Source organism: Neoarius graeffei, chromosome 16 (assembly GCF_027579695.1).
Source record: "Neoarius graeffei isolate fNeoGra1 chromosome 16, fNeoGra1.pri, whole genome shotgun sequence".
NCBI lineage: Eukaryota > Metazoa > Chordata > Actinopteri > Siluriformes > Ariidae > Neoarius > Neoarius graeffei.
The window spans coordinates 59852390-59875187 of record NC_083584.1 but is presented as its reverse complement, the minus strand read 5'-3'; the positions used below and the strand labels follow the sequence as shown (position 1 = coordinate 59875187).

Below are 22798 nucleotides of genomic sequence, written 5' to 3'. Positions count from 1 at the left end.
CAGAGCAGAGGGAATAAGTAATATTCTAAGATTAAAGTCCTAAATTTGCACAAAAAAAGTCAGAAATTTAATCTCAGAAATTTCAAGATTAAAAATTCACAATTTTACCAGGGAAAAATAGTGGGATTTTTTTGTGTGTGTATTACAGTTTTTCCTGGAATCCTACCCCCTCCTTCATCTCGGTACCTTTTTCCTACACTAATAGGTGAACCCCTATTTAATCAAGTGGTATTTTGCATTCCTCATTGGTAGGCAGCAACAAGTGAAAGTTAATTCCACCCTGTCTCACTTACAGGAAATATATATTGGGGCTCCTCAGGGGTGCGCAAGTTCTCCCATCCTCTTTACATTATATACAAATGACTGTAACAGTCAAAACAGGAGCAATTACATCATTACGTTTTCAGATGATACAGCTTTACTGAGCCTTCTGTCAGCACAGGCAGACCCTAGGAGGTATCACACAGAGGTACAGGATATAGTGCTGTGGTGTGAGGGCCACAACCTCATTTTGAATGTGGATAAAACAAAAGAGATGGTCTTTGACCCCAGGGGTGTGGGGGATTATAGTCCAGTGTTTATTAATGGACAGGGAGTCCAACAGGTACCACATTTTAGGTATTTGGGTATACATTTTGATTGTCAGTTACAGTGGGCAACTCATGTGCAGTCTGTTTGCTCAAAGATCTGTCAAAGGCTGCACTTTTTACGGAGACTTAGGGTCCATGGTGTTGATAAAAGCATCATGCTTTTGTTTTATAGAGCAACTATTGAATCTGTCATCCGCTACGGCATCACAACATGGTTTGGAAGTTTGACTGCAAAAGTCAGAACACAACCCCAGACTCTTGTCAAGAGGGCAGGGAAAATAATGGGCATACAGCCCTCATGCTCTTTACAAGGAATTTTTGAGGAGACAGTTAGGAGGCAGGGCCTCAAGATTGCTACTGACCCAACCAACCCATGTTTTAAATAATGAGTTTGAGCTGATGCCCTCTGGTAGTGGGTATAGGCTGCCAATATGCAAGCTAAATAGATACAAGTTTTCATTAGTACCTATGTCCATCAAATTAATTAATAAGAGATGACAGGAATAGTTGCAAGGTTTGAAGTAGGGTAATAGTGCAATAGGCTAATCTCTGTGTAGGAATATGATGACGTATGCTGGAGGTATATTTATTTATTATTTTTAGAGGGATATGCAATATTTTAATAGGAATATTTTAATTGTTTGTGCAATATTTTTGATAGAGGGTTGTGCAATATTTGAATTAGGGCAATAGTGCAATCATTCCCGATAGAGGGCTGTGCAATATTAGGGCAATGGTGTAATAATTGTTGTGTATTTATTATAGGATGTGTTTTTTGTGGAGTGTGTGTGTGTGTAGATGCCTTTGTGTGTGTGTGGGGGGGGGGGGGCTGTGCAAAGACTGCCATTAGGCAGTAGGTAGGACTGTATGTTCAATGTAACTGTTGATGTTTTTCATTGGTGTCTTTTGATGTGTATGTTATGTGTGACGCCAGTGCTCTTGTATGCTCAAGACAAATTTCTCTGTAAAGAGACAACAAAGATCAACTTAACAACTTAACACTGGCCCTAATATACCGCCATACATAACAGACCACTTTCAGATTAAAAAAATAAAAAATAGAAGCAAGTGAAACAACCAAAGTCTCCCAAGGAACCATTCTCCAAGATGCTCAGTAAAACTTCTAACCATCTAATTTCCTTATAAATTTGTACCTGAGCTGACTAAAATATCGACTTTGTTTAGTTTATCAGTGTTTACTGTTCTGTATACTGAGAGTTGGGCTATGGGTTAACATGCCCACCAGGAGATCGTGAGTTTTATTTGTAGTTGGGTCATACCAAAGACCATTATAAAATGGTACCTACTGCCATCTGGTGAGGCGCCGCAATACAGATGTGATTATAGAGTCAAACTCTTGCAGTTACTGGAGGACCCCCCCACTGGAACCCTAGCTATGTAATATACTGGAGAAATGGAGCTCTTCACCACCCAATGTATCTGGTTAGTACTTGGACAGGAGGCTGCCTGGGAAGACCAGGTCCTGGCACAGGAAGGACTTTGACATACTTGCCAACCCTCCCGATTTCGGCGGGAGGCTCCCGATTTTAGCCTCCGTCTCCCGCCTCCTGATCGTATTTGTTAAAAACTGGATAATCTCCCGGTTTTGGGAAATCCCTACCGCCAAATTAAAAACACTCCCGATTATGTCCAATCAGAATCGTATGAGAAGCACTGCTGACATCAACTGATTTTTAACCAATCAATGAACAGAACGACAGTCACTTCCATAATGTAGGATTCACCCAGGCTGTCCGACATTTTTTACAAGCATTCATTCATCGTGGCCACTAAACCCAATACCAAACGACAAAAATATGAATGCAAATACCAGGTTGCATGGGAGAATGAATTTCCATGGATAAGCAAATGTTCGACCAGCCAGACCAACGCATTTTGCGAGGTAAGCGATTCACTGACCGCACAGGTCAAAGTTTAGAAGTCTGTACGGGTCTCGCGAATTTATTTCAGTTGGAAAATTTTTTACGCTGGGTCGGGTGGCCGTAACTATCGAATTTGTTTGGTGAGTGTATTTGAATAGTGTGGTCATGTCTTAGTGCTATTTTGAATTTATGTTTGAAAGTTTACAAGTGAATTATCTGGAAAGTGATTGATTTTGATAGAGTTTTGAGGTTTTAAGTGAAAGATTACTAGTGAGTGTATTTTGGTAGTACTAAAATTTTGCATTTGAGTGAATTTCTTTGTGGAGTATATTTTGATAGTATGGTAGTATTTATAGTGCCATTTTTAAATTTTGTTTGAAAACTTTCAGTCAAAGTTTGCAAATGAGCAAATTCCTTTGATGCATTCCGATAGGATTTTGATAGTATTTCTAGTGCTTTTTAAAAATTCTGTTGGAAAGTGTTTAGTGAGAGAGATGCATTTTAGTCGTACTAAGACAGTGCAGTATTTATTTAATTGAGTTGTTATTATTTTGGTTAAATCTTATTAAAATTTAATTTATATATGATATTATAGTTCTCTGTATTTTTACATGAGCTTACAGAAGGAAAACACATTTGATGCAATCCAATAATACTTTCATTCACTGTGACTATTTTAAGAAATTATAAACATCCTTCTAAAGCATCACTTGTGTTATTTTCTGTGGGTCTCTGTATGTATGCAATATTCAGGCATGAGATTTTTTCAGCTCAAAATCTGATTTAAGACTTCCCTTACATTGTTATTATATTAAAATTCAAGACGAGTATTATTTCAGATTTTTCACTCTGAGCTCTCTCGTGCCTGATACATGAATCCCATGACCTACAGTAATTGATAGAACAATATCAATAATTCAAAAACTCTTTAATTTAGAGATGAAAGTGGAGCAAAGGAAAAAACCCTGAAATGGGGGGGGGGGGGGGGGGGGGGGGGGCAACGTCCCCCGAAAATATTTTAATAACATAACACGCAACACCCTGCATTCTAGTGCATTTTAGTACTTATTTTCACTAAAACAAGTTATAACTTTTAAGCCTTTTTATTTCATGTACATTAATGATTAACATGTCAAAAATATCAAATTTAATTCCCCTAGTTAATGAGTAATTTTCAGGAGTGCATTTAGAAAACGCAGTGATTTTCCTGCTACACAGTTCTACTTTGAAAAAAATCAGACAGTTGAAGGTAAACTCAGCAAAATCCCAAAACAGTACTGTTAAAAAGTAAAGGTCTGTTAGAGTTTCAAAAGCTTTCAGGTTTCAATGTTGGGGACATTGAGCCTCGTTTATCAATCTTTTAGTAGAGTTGTGCGTTTGCAGAAGCTAAAGTGAACTAAACATTTCTAATTCATATTTATGCGAGTTGAAGCCAATTGTTTACATTAGTTCGTATTGTCTGTAAATTTAAACACACCAATGAATACCAAATTTCTCATGTAAATCAGGGGCGTAGGGTGTGTGTGTGTGTGTGTGTGTGTGTGTGTGTGTGTGTGTGTGTGTGTGTGTCACACACTGACTGGCAGCCTGAGTGCATTATGTAACAAAAAATAAATTACCATTGCTAGTTTTAGGCAGCTTAGAAACCGGCTCTTCCATTATTGCTGTTTCTTCCACATTTTCTTGATGTTGTGTTCTAGAAACGGCACTAAAACTTAGCTTCGAAGCCACAAAAGGCAACTTTGATGGGAAATATATACAACCCCGATTCCAAAAAAGTTGGGACAAAGTACAAATTGTAAATAAAAACGGAATGTAATGATGTGGAAGTTTCAAAATTCCATATTTTATTCAGAATAGAACATAGATGACATATCAAATGTTTAAACTGAGAAAATGTATCATTTAAAGAGAAAAATTAGGTGATTTTAAATTTCATGGCAACAACACATCTCAAAAAAGTTGGGACAAGGCCATGTTTACCACTGTGAGACATCCCCTTTTCTCTTTACAACAGTCTGTAAACGTCTGGGGACTGAGGAGACAAGTTGCTCAAGTTTAGGGATAGGAATGTTAACCCATTCTTGTCTAATGTAGGATTCTAGTTGCTCAACTGTCTTAGGTCTTTTTTGTCGTATCTTCCGTTTTATGATGCGCCAAATGTTTTCTATGGGTGAAAGATCTGGACTGCAGGCTGGCCAGTTCAGTACCCGGACCCTTCTTCTATGCAGCCATGATGCTGTAATTGATGCCGTATGTGGTTTGGCATTGTCATGTTGGAAAATGCAAGGTCTTCCCTGAAAGAGACGTCGTCTGGATGGGAGCATATGCTGCTCTAGAACCTGGATATACCTTTCAGCATTGATGGTGTCTTTCCAGATGTGTAAGCTGCCCATGCCACACACACTAATGCAACCCCATACCATCAGAGATGCAGGCTTCTGAACTGAGCGCTGATAACAACTTGGGTCGTCCTTCTCCTCTTTAGTCCGAATGACACGGCATCCCTGATTTCCATAAAGAACTTCACATTTTGATTCGTCTGACCACAGAACAGTTTTCCACTTTGCCACAGTCCATTTTAAATGAGCCTTGGTCCAGAGAAGACGTCTGCGCTTCTGGATCATGTTTAGATACGGCTTCTTCTTTGAACTATAGAGTTTTAGCTGGCAACGGCGGATGGCATGGTGAATTGTGTTCACAGATAATGTTCTCTGGAAATATTCCTGAGCCCATTTTGTGATTTCCAATACAGAAGCATGCCTGTATGTGATGCAGTGCCGTCTAAGGGCCCGAAGATCACGGGCACCCAGTATGGTTTTTTGGCCTTGACCCTTACGCACAGAGATTATTCCAGATTCTCTGAATCTTTTGATGATATTATGCACTGTAGATGATATGTTCAAACTCTTTGCAATTTTACACTGTCGAACTCCTTTCTGATATTGCTCCACTATTTGTCGGCGCAGAATTAGGGGGATTGGTGATCCTCTTCCCATCTTTACTTCTGAGAGCTGCTGCCACTCCAAGATGCTCTTTTTATACCCAGTCATGTTAATGACCTATTGCCAATTGACCTAATGAGTTGCAATTTGGTCCTCCAGCTGTTCCTTTTTTGTACCTTTAACTTTTCCAGCCTCTTATTGCCCCTGTCCCAACTTTTTTGAGATGTGTTGCGGTCATGAAATTTCAAATGAACCAATATTTGGCATGAAATTTCAAAATGTCTCACTTTCGACATTTGATATGTTGTCTATGTTCTATTGTGAATACAATATCAGTTTTTGAGATTTGTAAATTATTGCATTCCGTTTTTATTTACAATTTGTACTTTGTCCCAACTTTTTTGGAATCGGGGTTGTATATTTCCTATCAAAGTTGCCTTTTGTGGCTTCGAAGCCAAGTTTTAGTGCCACTTCTATGTATATATAAAATAAATTGCTTATCTCTCTTCACGTCGAAAGAAGGAGGAAAGTTTTGCTTGTTTTGACACGGCAAATTATTAACACAAGAGGAAATACTCGTAATTCTCAACTAAAAAGACTGCAGCTACACTGGCAGCTTGAACATGCTTTCTCGTGCGATTGTGTTGCACTTGCGCAGAATGGTGTCAGTCCTGCACGCCTTAGCTCGTGCACCTGAAGGCGCGCCTTGGGCGCGCGCACCTAACGAGCTCTGGCACGCGCGCCGTTAACAAAGAACACCTGTCTTTAATCAATGAACTGTGTTTGGGCTATTTAAGGACCGCGCCCATGCAAGGACGATGAGAAGTATTACGCCGCGTCTAGGAACGCGAAAAATCCGAAAAATAAACTTCTCCATTCAGAAAACCGGAGATTTTCAAGAGTTTTGTCAAATATCCGGATTTCCACTGGAACCTTTGGCTATTAAGATTAGGAAGGACCCAAATATTGTAGGGTTGAAAGGGGTAGACAAAGAGAAGGAACAGAAACTAATGCTGTATGCAGATGACATTTTGTTATTAATGAGTGACCCATCCACTTCCTTACCACTACTGATGGAGGTAATAGAATCATACTCAATTGTGTCTGGCTACAAAATAAACTGGGGAAAATCAGAGGCTATGCCAATAACAAAGACATGTTATTCTCACATGGTGACTGGTTTTGGTTTCAAATGGGTTCCTACAGGTATGAAGTATCTTGGTGTGCGTTTGACTCAGAATTTGGAGGGGATTATGACACTAAACTATGATCCCTTGCTGACAAAAATACAACATAATGTAGAAAAATGGAAGCACCTCAAACTAACTCTATGGGGAAAGGTGAATGTGATCAAAATGGTTGTAGCTCCTCAGTTCAATTACATATCTATGATGTTGCCCTTGAACAGTCCAGACATCATTTTCAGGAGATATGACAATATTGTTAAGCACTTTTTGTGGGAAGAAAAAAGACCCCGCATTAAAATGAGTAAAATGTGTGCCCTGAAAGATAAAGGAGGGCTTGGACTACCAGATGTGAAAATGTATGACCTTTCTTTTGAAATGGCACAGCTTGCGAAACACTGGAGAAAGACTGACTCAGACCTGGACTGGGTCAGATTTGAACAGAGACTGGCCTCTCCATGTAATCCCTTGGACATTCTCTCACAACGCTCTGGACCGATACAGGAGCCAAACCCAGTGATCGAACACTCACGATATGTTTGGTATAAAATCCATAAACTACTCAAAATGTCACACTATAGACAATCTTATGCATCATTGTGGAATAACCCAGATATTCGCATTGGAAAGAAAATGGTGTTTTGGAAACAGTGGCTTCTTAAAGGTATAACAACAGTGAAAGATTTATATATGGACGGACAATTTATGTCATACTCCGACTTGGTGGGAAAATACAATATTGAAGGGAAAGGAAATTTTTGGAAATACTTGCAAATCAGCCATTGTGTTGGAGACAAATTTAATTTCAATGAGAACCCTGTGCTTACTTACCTACAGCTACCACATATAGCCCATACTGCCTCTGTGTGTTATAACTTAATGACTAATGTAACTGCAGATAATTGTAGTAGTTTGAAATTAATATGGCAGAGGGACTTAGGGATTAACTTTGATGAAGGTGAATGGTTGAAGATTCTTTCAAATGTGGATGAAAACATCAGGGAAGCAAGAGGAAAATTTATTCACTATAAAGTAGTACATAGGTACTACCACACACCTTCTAGACTTCATAGGATGGGTATTGCTGAAAATGGCTTATGTTGGAAGTGCAAGGAAAAGGATGGTACATATCTCCATATGCTTTGGGAGTGTTCTTATGTTCACCCATTTTGGTGCAAAATCCTAGGAATATTAGAAGAATGGTTGGGTTTCCCATTGCCTGCTGGACCCAGACTTTGCTTACTTGGAGACAAGTCAGTGGTACCAAGTATAACAAAACATGCATTCACTGTTGTAAAACTCTGCTGTATTACGGCGGCAAGAATTATTCTATGTAACTGGAAGTGTGTTAGAACTTTAGATTTAAAAGACTGGGTCAATGGAGTAATTGAAGCAGCTTCTTATGAGAGTATGCTGGAAAGGCTGAATGATGATAAACGAATGATTTGGGACGATTTCTGGGTACACATGAAAAGGATATACGATGCATCTAATGACAGCTGTTGTATTCTCATGTATTGTTACTGTTATTTTCTTAAACATATTTTCTGTTGGAGATGTCAAGGTGGCGTATAGGGAAACTATGTATAATAGGACATTGTGATGTACTGTGTGGACCTTTTTGTGTGTGTTTAAGGTTTGAACAATAAAAAGTTGAATTACAAAAAAAAAAAAAATCCGGATTTCCAGGTCATTAGCAGAAAAAATCCGGCGGAAAATCTAAAAACCTGGAATTCCGGGAAATCCCGGAACACTTTCATCTCTATTAATTGTATAAATTTAAAATGGTTTGCAATTAATTGGGATCCACTGTTTTTATTGTTTCAACCGCGCATCATACCCTCGTCCAATTGAAAATGTTGTTCATGCACTTTTCTCCCCCATGAGAATTTTGAAAAGTTGGCAAGTATGCTTTGATTGTTCTTGATAGCATTTTTAAAAAAAGCAGAATCTTCATTATTTTTGCAAAGCATCTTTGCTTTACAGCATTTCTTTGCATGTGAGTAAAACTTTTAAACAATACTATGTGAGCTGGGAAATGCCCCACCACCATACAGTAAAATGAGAGAAAATAGGTCTTCTGATTACAAATAAATTAAACTCAATACAATAATAGACACACTCCTACCTGTCAGTCCTGGTAATCCACTGCTTCCTTTTGGTCCAGGTAAACCTTGAACACCACGATCACCATCTTGGCCAGGGGGTCCTTTAAGGCCAGGGATTCCTTGTAGGGTTTAATGAGAGGAAAAAAAATACCATGAGTGTGTCATTATTACTTGTGAAGAACATGTGTGATTGTTTATTTCTGAACATCTTCGTCTGAATCTGAGAGAAACTGATTCTTTTGGACTGTTTGCTCTTTTATAATTACAGTGGTGCTTGAAAGTTTGTGAACCCTTTAGAATTTTCTATTTTTTTGCATAAATATGACCTAAAACATCAGATTTTCACACAAGTACTAAAAGTAGATAAAGAGAACCCAGTTAAACAAATGAGACAAAAATATTATACTTGGTCATTTATTTATTGAGGAAAATGACCCAATAGTACATATCTGTGAGTGGCAAAAGTATGTGAACCTTTGCTTTCAGTATCTGGTGTGACCCCCTTGTGCAGCAACAACTGCAACTAAACGTTTGCGGTAACTGTTGATCAGTCCTGCACACCGGCTTGGAGGAATTTTAGCCCATTCCTCCGTACAGAACAGCTTCAACTCTGGGATGTTGGTGGGTTTCCTCACATGAACTGCTCGCTTCAGGTTCTTCCACAACATTTCCATTGGATTAAGGTCAGGACTTTGACTTGGCCATTCCAAAACATTCACTTTATTCTTCTTTAACCATTCTTTGGTAGAACGACTTGCGTGCTTAGGGTCGTTGTCTTGCCGCATGACCCACCTTCTCTTGAGATTCAATTCATGGACAGATGTCCTGACATTTTCCTTTAGAATTCGCTGGTATAATTCAGAATTCATTGTTCCATCAATGATGGCAAGCCGTCCTGGCCCAGATGCAGCAAAACAGGCCCAAACCATGATACTACCACCAACATGTTTCACAGATAGGATAAGGTTCTTATGCTGGAATGCAGTGTTTTCCTTTCTCCAAACATAACGCTTCTCATTTAAACCAAAAAGTTCTATTTTGGTCTCATCCATCCACAAAGCATTTTTCCAATAGGCTTCTGGCTTGTCCCTGTGATCTTCAGCAAACCGCAGACGAGCAGCAATGTTCTTTTTGGAGAGCAGTGGCTTTCTCCTTGCAACCCTGCCATGCACACCATTGTTGTTCAGTGTTCTCCTGATGGTGGACTCATGAACATTAACATTAGCCGATGTGAGAGAGGCCTTCAGTTGCTTAGATGTTACCCTGGGGTCCTTTGTGACCTCACCAACTATGACACACCTTGCTCTTGGAGTGATCTTTGTTGGTCGACTACTCCTGGGGAGGTTAACAATGGTCTTGAATTTCCTCCATTTGTACACAATCTGCCTGTCTGTGGATTGGTGGAGTCCAAACTCTTTAGAGATGGTTTTGTAACCTTTTCCAGCCTGATGAGCATCAACAACGCTTTTTCTGAGGTCCTCAGAAATCTCATTTGTTCGTGCCATGATACACTTCCACAAACATGTTGTGAAGATCAGACTTTGATAGATCCCTGTTCTTGAAATAAAACAGGGTGCCCACTCACACCTGATTGTCATCCCATTGATTGAAAACACCTGACTCTAATTTCACCTTCAAATTAACTGCTAATCCTAGAAGTTCACATACTTTTGCCACTCACAGACATGTAATATTGGATCATTTTCCTCAATAAATAAATGACCAAGTATAATATTTTTTGTCTCATTTTGTTTAACTGGGTTCTATTTCTCTGATTTTAGGACTTGTATGAAAATCTGATGATGTTTTATGTCATATTTATTCAGAAATATAGAAAATTCTAAAGGGTTCACAAACTTTCAAGGACCACTGTAAATTAATCAAAAAACAAACAAACAAAATATATAAATGCTGGCTGAGAGGTATGTTGGACTAAAATGAAATCTTGGTGGGAAATACAGTGATGAAATACAAAGGTAAACAAACCTTTATGAAGTGTTTGTCAAAAAAAAAAAAATCAAAGTGCTAGCACCTGGTATTCCCAGGCCTTCTCCCACCAAGTACTAACCAGGTTAAGGCACACTGGGCGGCACCAATCTCTGTTTCTATAGCCCTCAGCCTCACACACACACACACACACACACACACTGCTAACACCATTCACACCTGGCCTAATGGTTGGAAAAGCAGCTTTGGGACGAAAAGGTTACTGGTTTGATTCCCTGGACCAGCAGGAATGGCTGAAGTGCCCTTGAGCAAAGCACCTAACCCCCAGGTTGCTCCGGGTACGTTGTATGTTGCTCTGGATAAGAATATGTGCTAAATGCCTGCCATGTAATATAACTGTGGCATGTTTGGTTCAGGGCAGCACGGTGGTGTAGTGGTTTGCGCTGTCGCCTCACAGCAAGAAGGTCCGGGTTTGAGCCCCGTGGCTGGCGAGGGCCTTTCTGTGTGGAGTTTGCATGTTCTCCCCGTGTCCGCGTGGGTTTCCTCCGGGTGCTCCGGTTTCCCCCACAGTCCAAAGACATGCAGGTTAAGTTAACTGGTGACTCTAAATTGACCATAGGTGTGAATGTGAGTGTGAATGGTTGTCTGTGTCTATGTGTCAGCCCTGTGATGACCTGGCGACTTGTCCAGGGTGTACCCCGCCTTTCGCCCGTAGTCAGCTGGGATAGGCTCCAGCTTGCCTGCGACCCTGTAGAACAGGATAAAGCAGCTAGAGATAATGAGATGAGATGTTTGGTTCATGTCCTGCAGTCGATTGATTCAGGACTGAATCACTTTCTTGCAGCTAGAGAGACCAAGCGATTTCCTCATCAGATGTTCTTGGACCAGTTGAGTGATTGCTTGAGTGTGCTTCTCAATGAAGTAAAAAAGTGGAGAACCTGCCAGTATTTGACTGAAATAGATTAAACACTGCGTATGTCAAAGTATTCAGGTATGTATATTTACCTGCTGGTCCTGTCCGTCCTTTTGGACCGTACCGTCCAGGAGGTCCTTGCTCTCCTGGAGCTCCAGGCAGACCAGGATCTCCAGGAATCAGTATGTCACTGTGGAAATAATCTTCCCCTGGTGTACCTAAATTGATCATTATGATCAGTAAACCTTTTCCAGGCTCACATTCTCTTTAGCTGATTAAATAAGAAGTGCAGCAATTAAAACATCTACAGCTTTGCACTGGCACAAATTCTCACCTGGTGGTCCTCTTTGCCCTTTTTCTCCTTGAAATCCTGGTGGGCCATATGAGCCATCCATTCCTCTTTGACCTATGGTTAGAGTCACAGTGCAGCAAGAGACTTATTCAAGTGTGTGCATTTTCAAGCTGGGTGCGATGATGATAAATGAGGATGCACACACCTTGGTATTGCCACACACACCTTGGGCACTCACAATACATCAGATATTCATAACAGATGGAATGACAGAACCACTGCTATTCCTTATCAGAAAAGCTTCAAACCTACCACAAAGTCTCACCATGGGACGAGGGTGAGACGCTTTTCTTATTTTTCTGAGTGGTGTGCACGCATTTCTAATTCATTTATAGAGCCGTCGCTCCATACATAACTCATATAACCATATAACTTGCACACTCATTGTTTAGAAATGATCATTCTACATCATCTTAGAGAAAATAAAATTCCATTCTCGACCACACCCAATTCTGGTTTAAAACCAAATACGAAATACTTTCACCCAAAGCATCCATGCGTCTGGCAGACATTTCAGGGGATTTAACAGATGGTGTCAGATTTAACCAGAGTTATCTCATCTCATCTCATTATCTCTAGCCGCTTTATCCTGTTCTACAGGGTCGCAGGCAAGCTGGAGCCTATCCCAGCTGACTACGGGCGAAAGGCGGGGTACACCCTGGACAAGTCGCCAGGTCATCACAGGGCTGACACATAGACACAGACAACCATTCACACTCACATTCACACCTACGCTCAATTTAGAGTCACCAGTTAACCTAACCTGCATGTCTTTGGACTGTGGGGGAAACCGGAGCACCCGGAGGAAACCCACGCGGACACGGGGAGAACATGCAAACTCCACACAGAAAGGCCCTCGCCAGCCACGGGGCTCGAACCCGGACCTTCTTGCTGTGAGGCGACAGTGCTAACCACTACACCACCGTGCCGCCCTAACCAGAGTTAATGATTCTTAATTTGTTCTTATCATAATTCTTTTTATGATTATTTCCTGAAAAGGTTTGCTCATGTATTGTTCGTATTGTGTAACAGAAGCAGTTCCGTCTCAAATGGAGTTTTGCTTTAATTCACTTGGTTCTGTTTGTTTCGACATTGAGACACTTCTTACCTGGAGGTCCAGGTTCTCCTCTGAGTCCTTTTTCTCCATTGTTACCAGGGCAACCTTTCATCCCAGGATTACCCTGTAAAAACAGTCCATTTTTACATGTACTCTGGTTTTAGAAAACTGACAAGTGCAATTTTTTTAAAATCGGAGCATTACAATATTTATGATCATCTCTCATCAGCCATGAACGCTCATCAACCAATTCTCAGTGTAACTCTCTCTCTCTTTCTCTCTCTCTCTCATATATATAAGTATTAAAAATAATATTTCTTCATGGTATAAAAAGTTGAAACTGAGTGGCACTTCTAAAATATACTTAGAACATATTATGACACCAGTGCTGTTAGATTGAAAAGTTTATCTTACTCACTCGATTCCCTTGTGGGCCAGTGTCTCCTGGATAACCACTCATTCCCCTTTGTCCACAAGTCCCATTGTTGCCCTTTTCCCCTTTAAAGCCGAGACCTGGTGGTCCTGGGGGACCACATATCCCTTTGCATCCTACACAAAGCAGCACAGAGGTGTGGTAATGCTGCAATAAACAATCTAGCTGAATGAGACATTTCAAAGTCATTCATATCGCTACAGCAAATAGTTTCAGTGTCAGTTTTGACTCGCCTGTCACATATGAAATAATTACGACACGTCATAATTATGTTTCTTATAAAAAGTTTAACCTTGTGGTCCTGGTGGGCCGTCAGGGCCTCGGTCTCCCTTGGGGCCATCCACACACAATCCCTGTGGACCAGGATTCCCACAGGGTCCTGGTGGCCCTGGTACACCACAGGGCCCTGGGTCTCCTGCTGGACCACATGGTCCAGGAGGTCCACATTTCCCCCTGGTTCCTGTTTCTCCTTTACAGCCTAAAAATGGCAAACAAAAGATAGGAATTAAATTCCTCAGACTTCATGCTGCTAAGCAGAAATTATCATTGAATTCAAAGTCATAATTAAACTTTCACACTGCGTCCACAAGTGTCATTTGCTTATTAAAAAGCCGATAGATTCCCTGTGAAGAGAAAAGCTGGTGACGTATCTAGACATAACTTTAGGATGAATTTAGCTAGCTAGCTTAGTCTTGTAATTTAATTTATATACATAGAACATGTGGAATTGAGGTTTCCCATAATAGCGAGCACAGCATGCTATTGTTCCCACTTCTCCATGTGCTTGTTTCAACATACGCCATTGTTTTGGTTCCGTCATTGTTCGCGTGCCCCATCGTGTTCTCCTGTTCTATTTTCAGCCCTTAATTGATTTGTCTGTTTATTCTTTATTATTTCTATTTTGTGTTGTGAAGCTTTTCCAAGCATGTCTGGTTCCGACTTCATCTACCAGAACACCATCCGCATGTATAACAAAAACTCACCGACTTGGAATCATGCATTTCATTACAAATGTGATGCGAGCACAATCATAATCATAATCATCCAACATTTATGTTAAAAAAATAGCCTCAATGAGGCTGTAGCTGGCAGCACAATGGTGTAGTGGTTAGCACTGTTGCCTCACAGCAAGAAGGTTCTGGGTTTGAGCCCAGTGGCCAACGGGGGCCTTTCTGTGTGGAGTTTGCATGTTCTCCCCATGTCCGCGTGGGTTTCTTCCGAGTGCTCCGGTTTCCCCCACAGTCCAAAGACATGCAGGTTAGGTTAACTGGTGACTCTAAATTGACTGTAGGTGTGAATGTGAGTGTGAATGGTTGTTTGTCTCTATGTGTAAACCCTGTGATGACCTGGCGACTTATCCAGGGTGTACCCCACCTCTCGCCCATAGTCAGCTAGGATAGGCTCCAGCTTGCCTGTGACCCTGAACAGGATAAGCAGCTACAGATACTGGATGGATGGATGGATGGATGGAGGCTGTACCTCATACTGGCCACTGTTGTGTGTGTTTGAAATCTGATCAATCCTGTAGGAGGAGTCACGATTTTTGTGAAATTGCACATGACCCCTGTGTAGCCGTATCCATGTCAGGTGGCGCCACCTGATGAACAACGCTTGTTGGAATATGTCTTTAGAGTCTTCTGGGTGAGTTTCAGTGAAAACTTCCCAGCAGTTTACTAACGGTAGCATTTAATGTGACGAGTCACCCAAAAATTTCAGATGCCCATAAAATCATAAATATGACAGGTTGTGCCATCAGCTTGACAATTTTTATAGGTACCAACCTGGGGAATATTCTATACGAGTTTGATCAAAATCTGATCACTCCTGTAGGAGGAGTAGCGATTTTCATGAAACTGCACATAACCCCTCTGTCGCCTCATCCATGGTAGGTGGCACCACCTCTTGTTGGTATATGTCTTTAGAGTCTTCTGGGTGAATTTCAGTGAAAATGTCCTAGCAGTTTATGAAGAGTAGCGTTTAATGTAACGAGTCACCCAAAAATTTCAGATGCCCATAAAACCGTAAATATGACAGGTGGCGCCACTGTCTTAACAACTTTTATGCACACCCACTTGCGGAACATTGTATGTGAGTTTGTAGAAATCCAATCAGTCCTGTAGGAGGAGTAGTGATTTTTGTAAATTGTGGACGGTGGACGATGACGGACAACGCGTGATCACATAAGCTCATCAGGCCTGGCTTACATCCGGATGAATTAATCACATGTCAAAGTTGTACTGGTTACATATGTTATGTTATTTAGTCAGCTGTATTTTTAATGGGCACCTACCTGGTTCACCCCTGATACCAGGTGGCCCTGGAGGTCCATATCCAGGAGCTATATCAGAAGAAATGATCATTAGTACATAGTTGAATAATTAATTTTCAGCTATTCAGGTTGAAGAGAAAAAGTGTTACTTTGATACCTCTTTGTATAAAGTGTACAGTTGCATTTTTAATCAAAATCACACCCAGTTCTTCAGGCAGGGGTGTCCAAACTTTTTTTTTTTTCCAAATGGAGCCAGAGCACTTTTTATATGTGCTATTTCAGGGAGCATAATTTATTGGACAAACTAACATCATGAATTAAATACTTTGAATATTTGGTTGCAAATCCACTTTAGTTAAGGACACGTTCAAGAATTTGCAGGTGTAGTCAGAGAAAAACAAGGCTCTTATATTTTAGCTAACTGCAGTAACACAGAGGTGGCATGGTGGTGTAGTGGTTAGTGCTGTCGTCTCACAGCAAGAAGGACCAGGTTCGAGCCCCGTGGCCGGCGAGGGCCTTTCTGTGCGGAGTTTGCATGTTCTCCCCGTGTCCGCGTGGGTTTCCTCCGGGTGCTCCGGTTTCCCCCACAATCCAAAGACATGCAGGTTAGGTTAACTCATCTCATCTCATTATCTCTAGCCGCTTTATCCTTCTACAGGGTCGCAGGCAAGCTGGAGCCTATCCCAGCTGACTACGGGCGAAAGGCGGGGTACACCCTGGACAAGTCGCCAGGTCATCACAGGGCTGACACATAGACACAGACAACCATTCACACTCACATTCACACCTACGGTCAATTTAGAGTCACCAGTTAACCTAACCTGCATGTCTTTGGACTGTGGGGGAAACCGGAGCACCCGGAGGAAACCCACGCGGACACGGGGAGAACATGCAAACTCCGCACAGACAGGCCCTCGCCGGCCATGGGGCTCGAACCCAGGACCTTCTTGCTGTGAGGCGACAGCGCTAACCACTACACCACCGTGCCGCCGGTTAGGTTAACTGGTGACTCTAAATTGACCGTAGGTGTGAATGTGAGTATGAATGGTTGTCTGTGTCTTTGTGTCAGCCCTGTGATGACCTGGCGACTTGTCCAGGGTGTAGGATAGGCTCCAGCTTGCCTGCGACCCTGTAGAACAGGATAAAGTGGCTAGAGATAATGAGATGAGATGAGGTGAGATGAAGCAGTAACACAGTCTGCTGCCCCCATGAGGTGAAAGGAAAAACTACAACGTGTTGGCCAATGGACCACTGATCATACGTTCTAGTCGAGGAGCTGGGGGTCTGTTAACATCTGTCCACGAGCTGCATTTGTCCCCTTAAGGAATTCCTCCTGCAGTTATTGTGCTTTAAAGAGAAATGAAGTTTAAATGAAATCCTTGTACTGTGGCAGTTAATTCTATGGTTTCTGACAGACCACATTCTGTGCTATAGGTATCCAAACCCCCTCTGTTTAGAGTTTCAAGATGGAGGATAGAGGATGTTGTGTTCCTGACACAACATCCTCTATCCAAAGAAAAACCGGATGGTTGACTGGATGAATTGAGCTATAAGGAGGGATCTGGTGATAGACATGAGCTTCCATGGTGCACACTATCACTTTCATCACAATTATTTCAGATGAGCCAGGACATCATCATACTGTAAATCATCATTTTTAAATAATATCACACACAGATGTATTATTTTGCACATGGATTGCACTGATGTGTATATATAGGAACTTGTTGTTGATTCTAAGATCCCTGTTCTTGGCTGCAGGAGTGGAACCCAATGTGTTCTTCTGCTGTTGCATGTTGAGATGCTTTTCTGCTCACCACGGTTGTAAAGAGTGATTATATGAGTTACTATATCCTACTTGGCAAAAAAGCTCAAACCAATCTGGCCATTTTCCTCTGACCTCTCTTATCAACAAGGCGTTTGTTTCCACCCACAGAACTGGCGCTCACTCACTCAATGTGTTTTTTTGTTTTTCACACCATTCTGTCTGTGTAAACTCTAGAGACTGTTGTGTGTGGAAACCCCAGGAGATCAGCAGTTTCTGAAATACTCAAACCAGTCCATCTGGCTCAAACCAACACCCACGCCACAGTGAAAGAAAGTCACACTTTGAGATCACAATTTTTTCCATTCTGAAATTTGAAGTGAACATGAACTGAAGCTCTTGATTTGTATCTGCATGATTTTATGTCAAGGGATCGGCTGATTAGAGAACTGCATCAAACTGCAGGTGGATGTATGGGTGTTCCTAATAAAGTGGCCGGTGAGTGTCTGTTCATAGACTGATTAAAGTCTATCTTAAACAAGCATTATCCTGGAAATATAATCTGTGTACGGCTGTTAATCCAAGTGTGGGTTGTTGTTTATCACATGTTGCAAAAATGATTGTTTTAATGATCCTGTATGCACAGCTTTACCTCCTGCAGACCCTTTTTCTCCAGCGGAACCAGGAATGCCGTCTTTGCCCTGGTTTCCCTTTGGACCTGGAGGACCTGGATTCCCTGGTGATCCAGAAGAACCTGAGATACAAAGAACAAGAATCAGAAATGAGATTAATCCTGTGATTAATATATATATATATATATATATATATATATATATATATATATATATATATATATATATATATATGTATGTGTGTGTGTGTGTAGATATTTATATAATGTGTGATGTCGAGATATATATATATATATATATATATATATATATATATATATATATATCGACATCACACATTATATAAATATCTACACAAGTGCAGAAAAAACATTAATGGAGAACCTGGTGGGCCTCTTGGTCCTACACAACCTGGGGGACCTGGTTGTCCATCAAACCCTTGCTCTCCAGGCAATCCTGGGGGTCCTGAAAGAAAGAGCAAGCGGTCCCATCAATACGAGGTTGAACTGACAAAAAACACAATGATTAAATAAATTAACGAATACTTTATTAGAAGAAAGATATCAAAGCAAGTTAAACTAGAGGGAAAAAAAGTGCCTGGTTGTCCTGGTCGTCCTGTCTCTCCAGCCACTCCACAAGGCCCTTCTGGTCCTGGACAACCAACAGGGCCACACATTCCGCGTTCTCCTTTGTTTCCTTTAATGCCTTGTATACCTGGATTACCCTGACAAACAACAAGAAAGTATGTGATGTCGGAGATTTTGGAGGGTTAGCGCCATTTGATTTACACAACATTAAAGGTACAAATTTTTTTTTTATTGTGACACAAACAATAATTAAGATGTAAAAACAGAAATCTGGAGTGTGCATAGGTATTCACCGCCTTTCATATGAAACCCCTAAGTAAGAGCTGGTCCAACCAATTCACTTCATAAGTCGCATAATTAGTTGATTAAGATCCACCTGTGTGCAGTCAAAGTGTCACATGATCTGTCACATGATGTCTGTATAAATCAACCTGTTCTGGAAGGACCCTGACTCTGCAACACTACTAAGCAAGCAACATGAAAACCAAGGAGCCTCCAAACAGGTCAGAGACAAAGTTGTGGAGAAGTATAGATCAGGGTTGGGTTATAAAACAATATCCCAAACTTTGAATATCCCATGGAGCACCATTAAATCCATTATAGCAAAATGGAAAGAATATGGCACCACTACAAACCTGACAAGAGAAGGCCCCGCCCACCAAAACTCACAGACCGGGCAAGGAGGGCATTAATCAGAGATGCAACATAAACACCAAAGCTAACACTGAAGGAGCTGCAAAGATCCACAGCGGAGATGGGAGTATTTGTCCATAGGACCACTTGAAGCTGTACACCCCACAGAGTGGGGATTTATGGAAAAGTGGCCAGAAAAAAAGTAAACCAACACCCTGAGAACACCATTCCTACAGTGAAGCATGGTGGTGGCAGCATCATGCTACGGGGATTTTTTTTCATCTGCAGGGACAGGAAAGTTGGTCAGAACTGAAGGAAAGATGGATGGCACTAAATACAGGGCAATTCTGGAGGAAAACCTGTTTGAGTCGCCCAGAGGTTTGAGACTTGGACGAAGGCTCACGTTCCAGCAGGACAATGACCCTAAACATACTGCTAAAGCTACACTGGAGTGGTTTAAAGGGAAACATTTACAGTAAATGTCTTGGAATGGCCTAATCGGACCTCAATCCAACTGAGAATCTGCGGCATAACTTGAAGATTGCTGTACACTAACGCAACCCATCTAACTTGAAGGAGTTGGAACAGTTGTGCTTTGAGGAATGGGCAAAAATCCCAGTGGCTAGATGTGCTAAGCTAATAGAGAGACATGCAGTTGTAATTGCAGCAAAAGGTGGCTCTACAAAGAGACTTTGGGGGGTGAATACCTATGCACGCTCCAGATTTCTGTTTTTTCATCTTAATTATTGCTTGTGTCACAATAAAACAATTTGCACCTTTAAATTTGTCAGCATGTTGTGTAAATCATATGGTGCTAACCCTCCAAAAATCCATTTTAATTCCAGCTTGTAATGTGACAAAACAGGACAAACACCAAGGGGGATGAATACTTTTGCAAGACACTGTAAATGCAATAATTTGGCCAGTTTATTTACAGCAGTTAAAATGAACACGGGTAAGTAGTGGAAGGTAATAAAGTAACAATAATAAGGGTAAATACTGACTGCTTAATAAAAACAGATTCCCAGTATATGACAAGTTTCTGTTGCATTTTATACAAAGGGACATTTCTTATTTATCAGTTTCTTATCAGAAATTCATCTCATTATCTGTAGCCGCTTTATCCTGTTCTACAGGGTCGCAGGCAAGCTGGAGCCTATCCCAGCTGACTACAGGCGAAAGGCGGGGTACACCCTGGACAAGTCGCCAGGTCATCACAGGGCTGACACATAGACACAGACAACCATTCACACTCACATTCACACCTACGCTCAATTTAGAGTCACCAGTTAACCTAACCTGCATGTCTTTGGACTGTGGGGGAAACCGGAGCACCCGGAGGAAACCCACGCGGACACGGGGAGAACATGCAAACTCCACACAGAAAGGCCCTCGCCGGCCACGGGGCTCGAACCCGGACCTTCTTGCTGTGAGGTGACAGCGCTAACCACTACACCACCGTGCCGCCCAGAAAATATTATTTTAAATATAAAAAAAACAGGTTTGAAGGAAGTTGTTTGTATGATTAAGTGGAAAATTGCAGTCATTGGTAGTCATTCAGTGTTGGGAGCCTAAAGGCTGATTCATCTATGAGTAACTTCTGATCTAACATTATCTAAATATCTATAATATGTCGAGGATTGTCAGTAACAGTGTTAAAGTGCATATCACGGGTAAATTCAGGAGCAAGATCAATGTAATTCTCCTATTTTATATTAAACTTTGGTCAAATATCTGTCACATTTTGCATTTTGTGCAATTTTTTTACCTTGTGCAATACCAGAAAAATTCAGTTGAAATCAAGCAATTTGAGGCGAATTGGTCCGCCTCTGAAAAAACTTGGCATTTGGATTTCCCGGCAAACATTGATTTTCGTGATGTCACGTGCGGGACGCCTCCCTCTGAATCCTACGTCAGCGCTGGTTTGATTATGAGAAAACGACCTGGTGGTTTTCTGCAAATTTCTTCAACGTTATCACGTAATTATTAAAATGGTTAACAGATTGTGGCAGCGGGGGCATGGCCAAGCAGCAGTCTGTGAATGGAGGGCCGGGTCGGGGAAGGTAAGCGGCTAAGTCATTACACCTGGTGTCAATTTGTGTGTGTGTGTGTGTGTGTGTGTGTGTTGCAGGGATGGAGTATAAAAGGAGGGGGAGAGCAGAGAAGAATCTCTCTCCTGACCAGAACACGTGTGTGTTGTGCATGTGACTGAGGAAAAGCTGAAAAGCTAATGAAAGAAGCAAAATAAAGTGTCTGTGTGAACACAAACTCTCGCCTGCCATGCTTCTGTGCCCCACCCACATCAGGGATTACTACACAGATGTATCGTAGGAGGATGTAGCAACGCCAATCTTGATGGGATTAGTACTCATCGTTTTCCAAAAGACCGAACAATGAGAGAGAAATGGGAGCGCTTCGTGCGAGGCACCCGGAAGCTGAGGACCAAGCAGAGCCGAGAAAAAGACCAAGAAAATCGGCAATTCACAAGTTGACTGTTGCCGGGGTAAGAAATAATTCTGACATCTCACTATATTCTTCATCCAAAGGTGAAGTAACATTGCGCTCAGGTGGCAATTCCATATTTCAATGCAAAATCGCGAGCTGCTAAACTTGGTCTACACAGGCTGTGCACTGAAACCGTGCAAGCTCGCGCAGCCTGCTGGCGCTTCCGCAGGTGACATCACGAATCTGGCTCCAGACTCCCTTGGGATTTTTCCAGACGCGTTTTGTTATCTTATTTTTTTCTGCTGTAGACAGATGGCCTTGTGCAAAATTACCCTTCTGGATGAGTGTGTAAAGGGACATACTTTCATATTAAAAAAAAACCAAATTGGTCCAGGATATGCACTTTAAGAGCGTAAGCTCGAACTAGCCTCCAGACATGGCCACCATGAACTACACTTCCCAAGAACCACAGTGCCCTCTGTCTGCAGCTTATTAATTACACCTGTCACTCATTTCCTCCGTAATCAGCTCCTCTACTTAAACACCATGCTCACTCACCGTCAGTGTGAATTATTGTTCAGTGTTCATCTCCTGTCATTACCGAGCCATTTACTTTCTGCCTGCCAGTTCGCTACTCGATTTTGGTTTACGTTTTCCCCGACCTTGTCTCTTAGTCTTGTCTTTAATATTCCGTTTGCCGATTGACCAACCTTTGCGCGTTTCTCTGACCACGATTCTCGTCTACTGTTTTGGCTTCATCTACAGTTTGTTTCTTCCGCTCTCCCCTGTGCCTGCATCCATAAGTGCCTGCACTCTGACAGGGATATTACACAGTGGCATGAAAATATGAGGTTTATCTTCGAGTGGTGAATGTATATATTACGAGAGGGCGAAGTGAATCAGTGAAAATATTTTTCAACACGAGAAGATAATCTTCATATCTTCGTACCACCATGTAATGTTCTTTATATTATAGGGACACACACAAAAAAAACCATGCAAGTTAATCAAAAGAATTTTAATTTTGAACCAGTTTAGCATTTTTGATAACACAC

General features: G+C 41.4%; 1 protein-coding gene across 1 annotated transcript in view; it reads right to left on the bottom strand.

The window, feature by feature from the left end:
• The window catches only part of col4a3 (collagen, type IV, alpha 3), a 99851-nt gene that overhangs the window by 12111 nt on the left and 64942 nt on the right, over positions 1-22798 (bottom strand). The window contains exons 38-47 of the mRNA XM_060942273.1: positions 18590-18802; positions 18463-18559; positions 18099-18200; positions 15703-15750; positions 13705-13890; positions 13398-13528; positions 13031-13103; positions 11905-11976; positions 11663-11788; positions 8731-8829 (exon numbers count right to left, since the gene is read on the bottom strand). Of these exons, the coding sequence (XP_060798256.1) occupies positions 8731-8829; positions 11663-11788; positions 11905-11976; positions 13031-13103; positions 13398-13528; positions 13705-13890; positions 15703-15750; positions 18099-18200; positions 18463-18559; positions 18590-18802 (1147 nt within the window). The remainder of the gene's footprint in view (positions 1-8730; positions 8830-11662; positions 11789-11904; positions 11977-13030; positions 13104-13397; positions 13529-13704; positions 13891-15702; positions 15751-18098; positions 18201-18462; positions 18560-18589; positions 18803-22798) is intronic.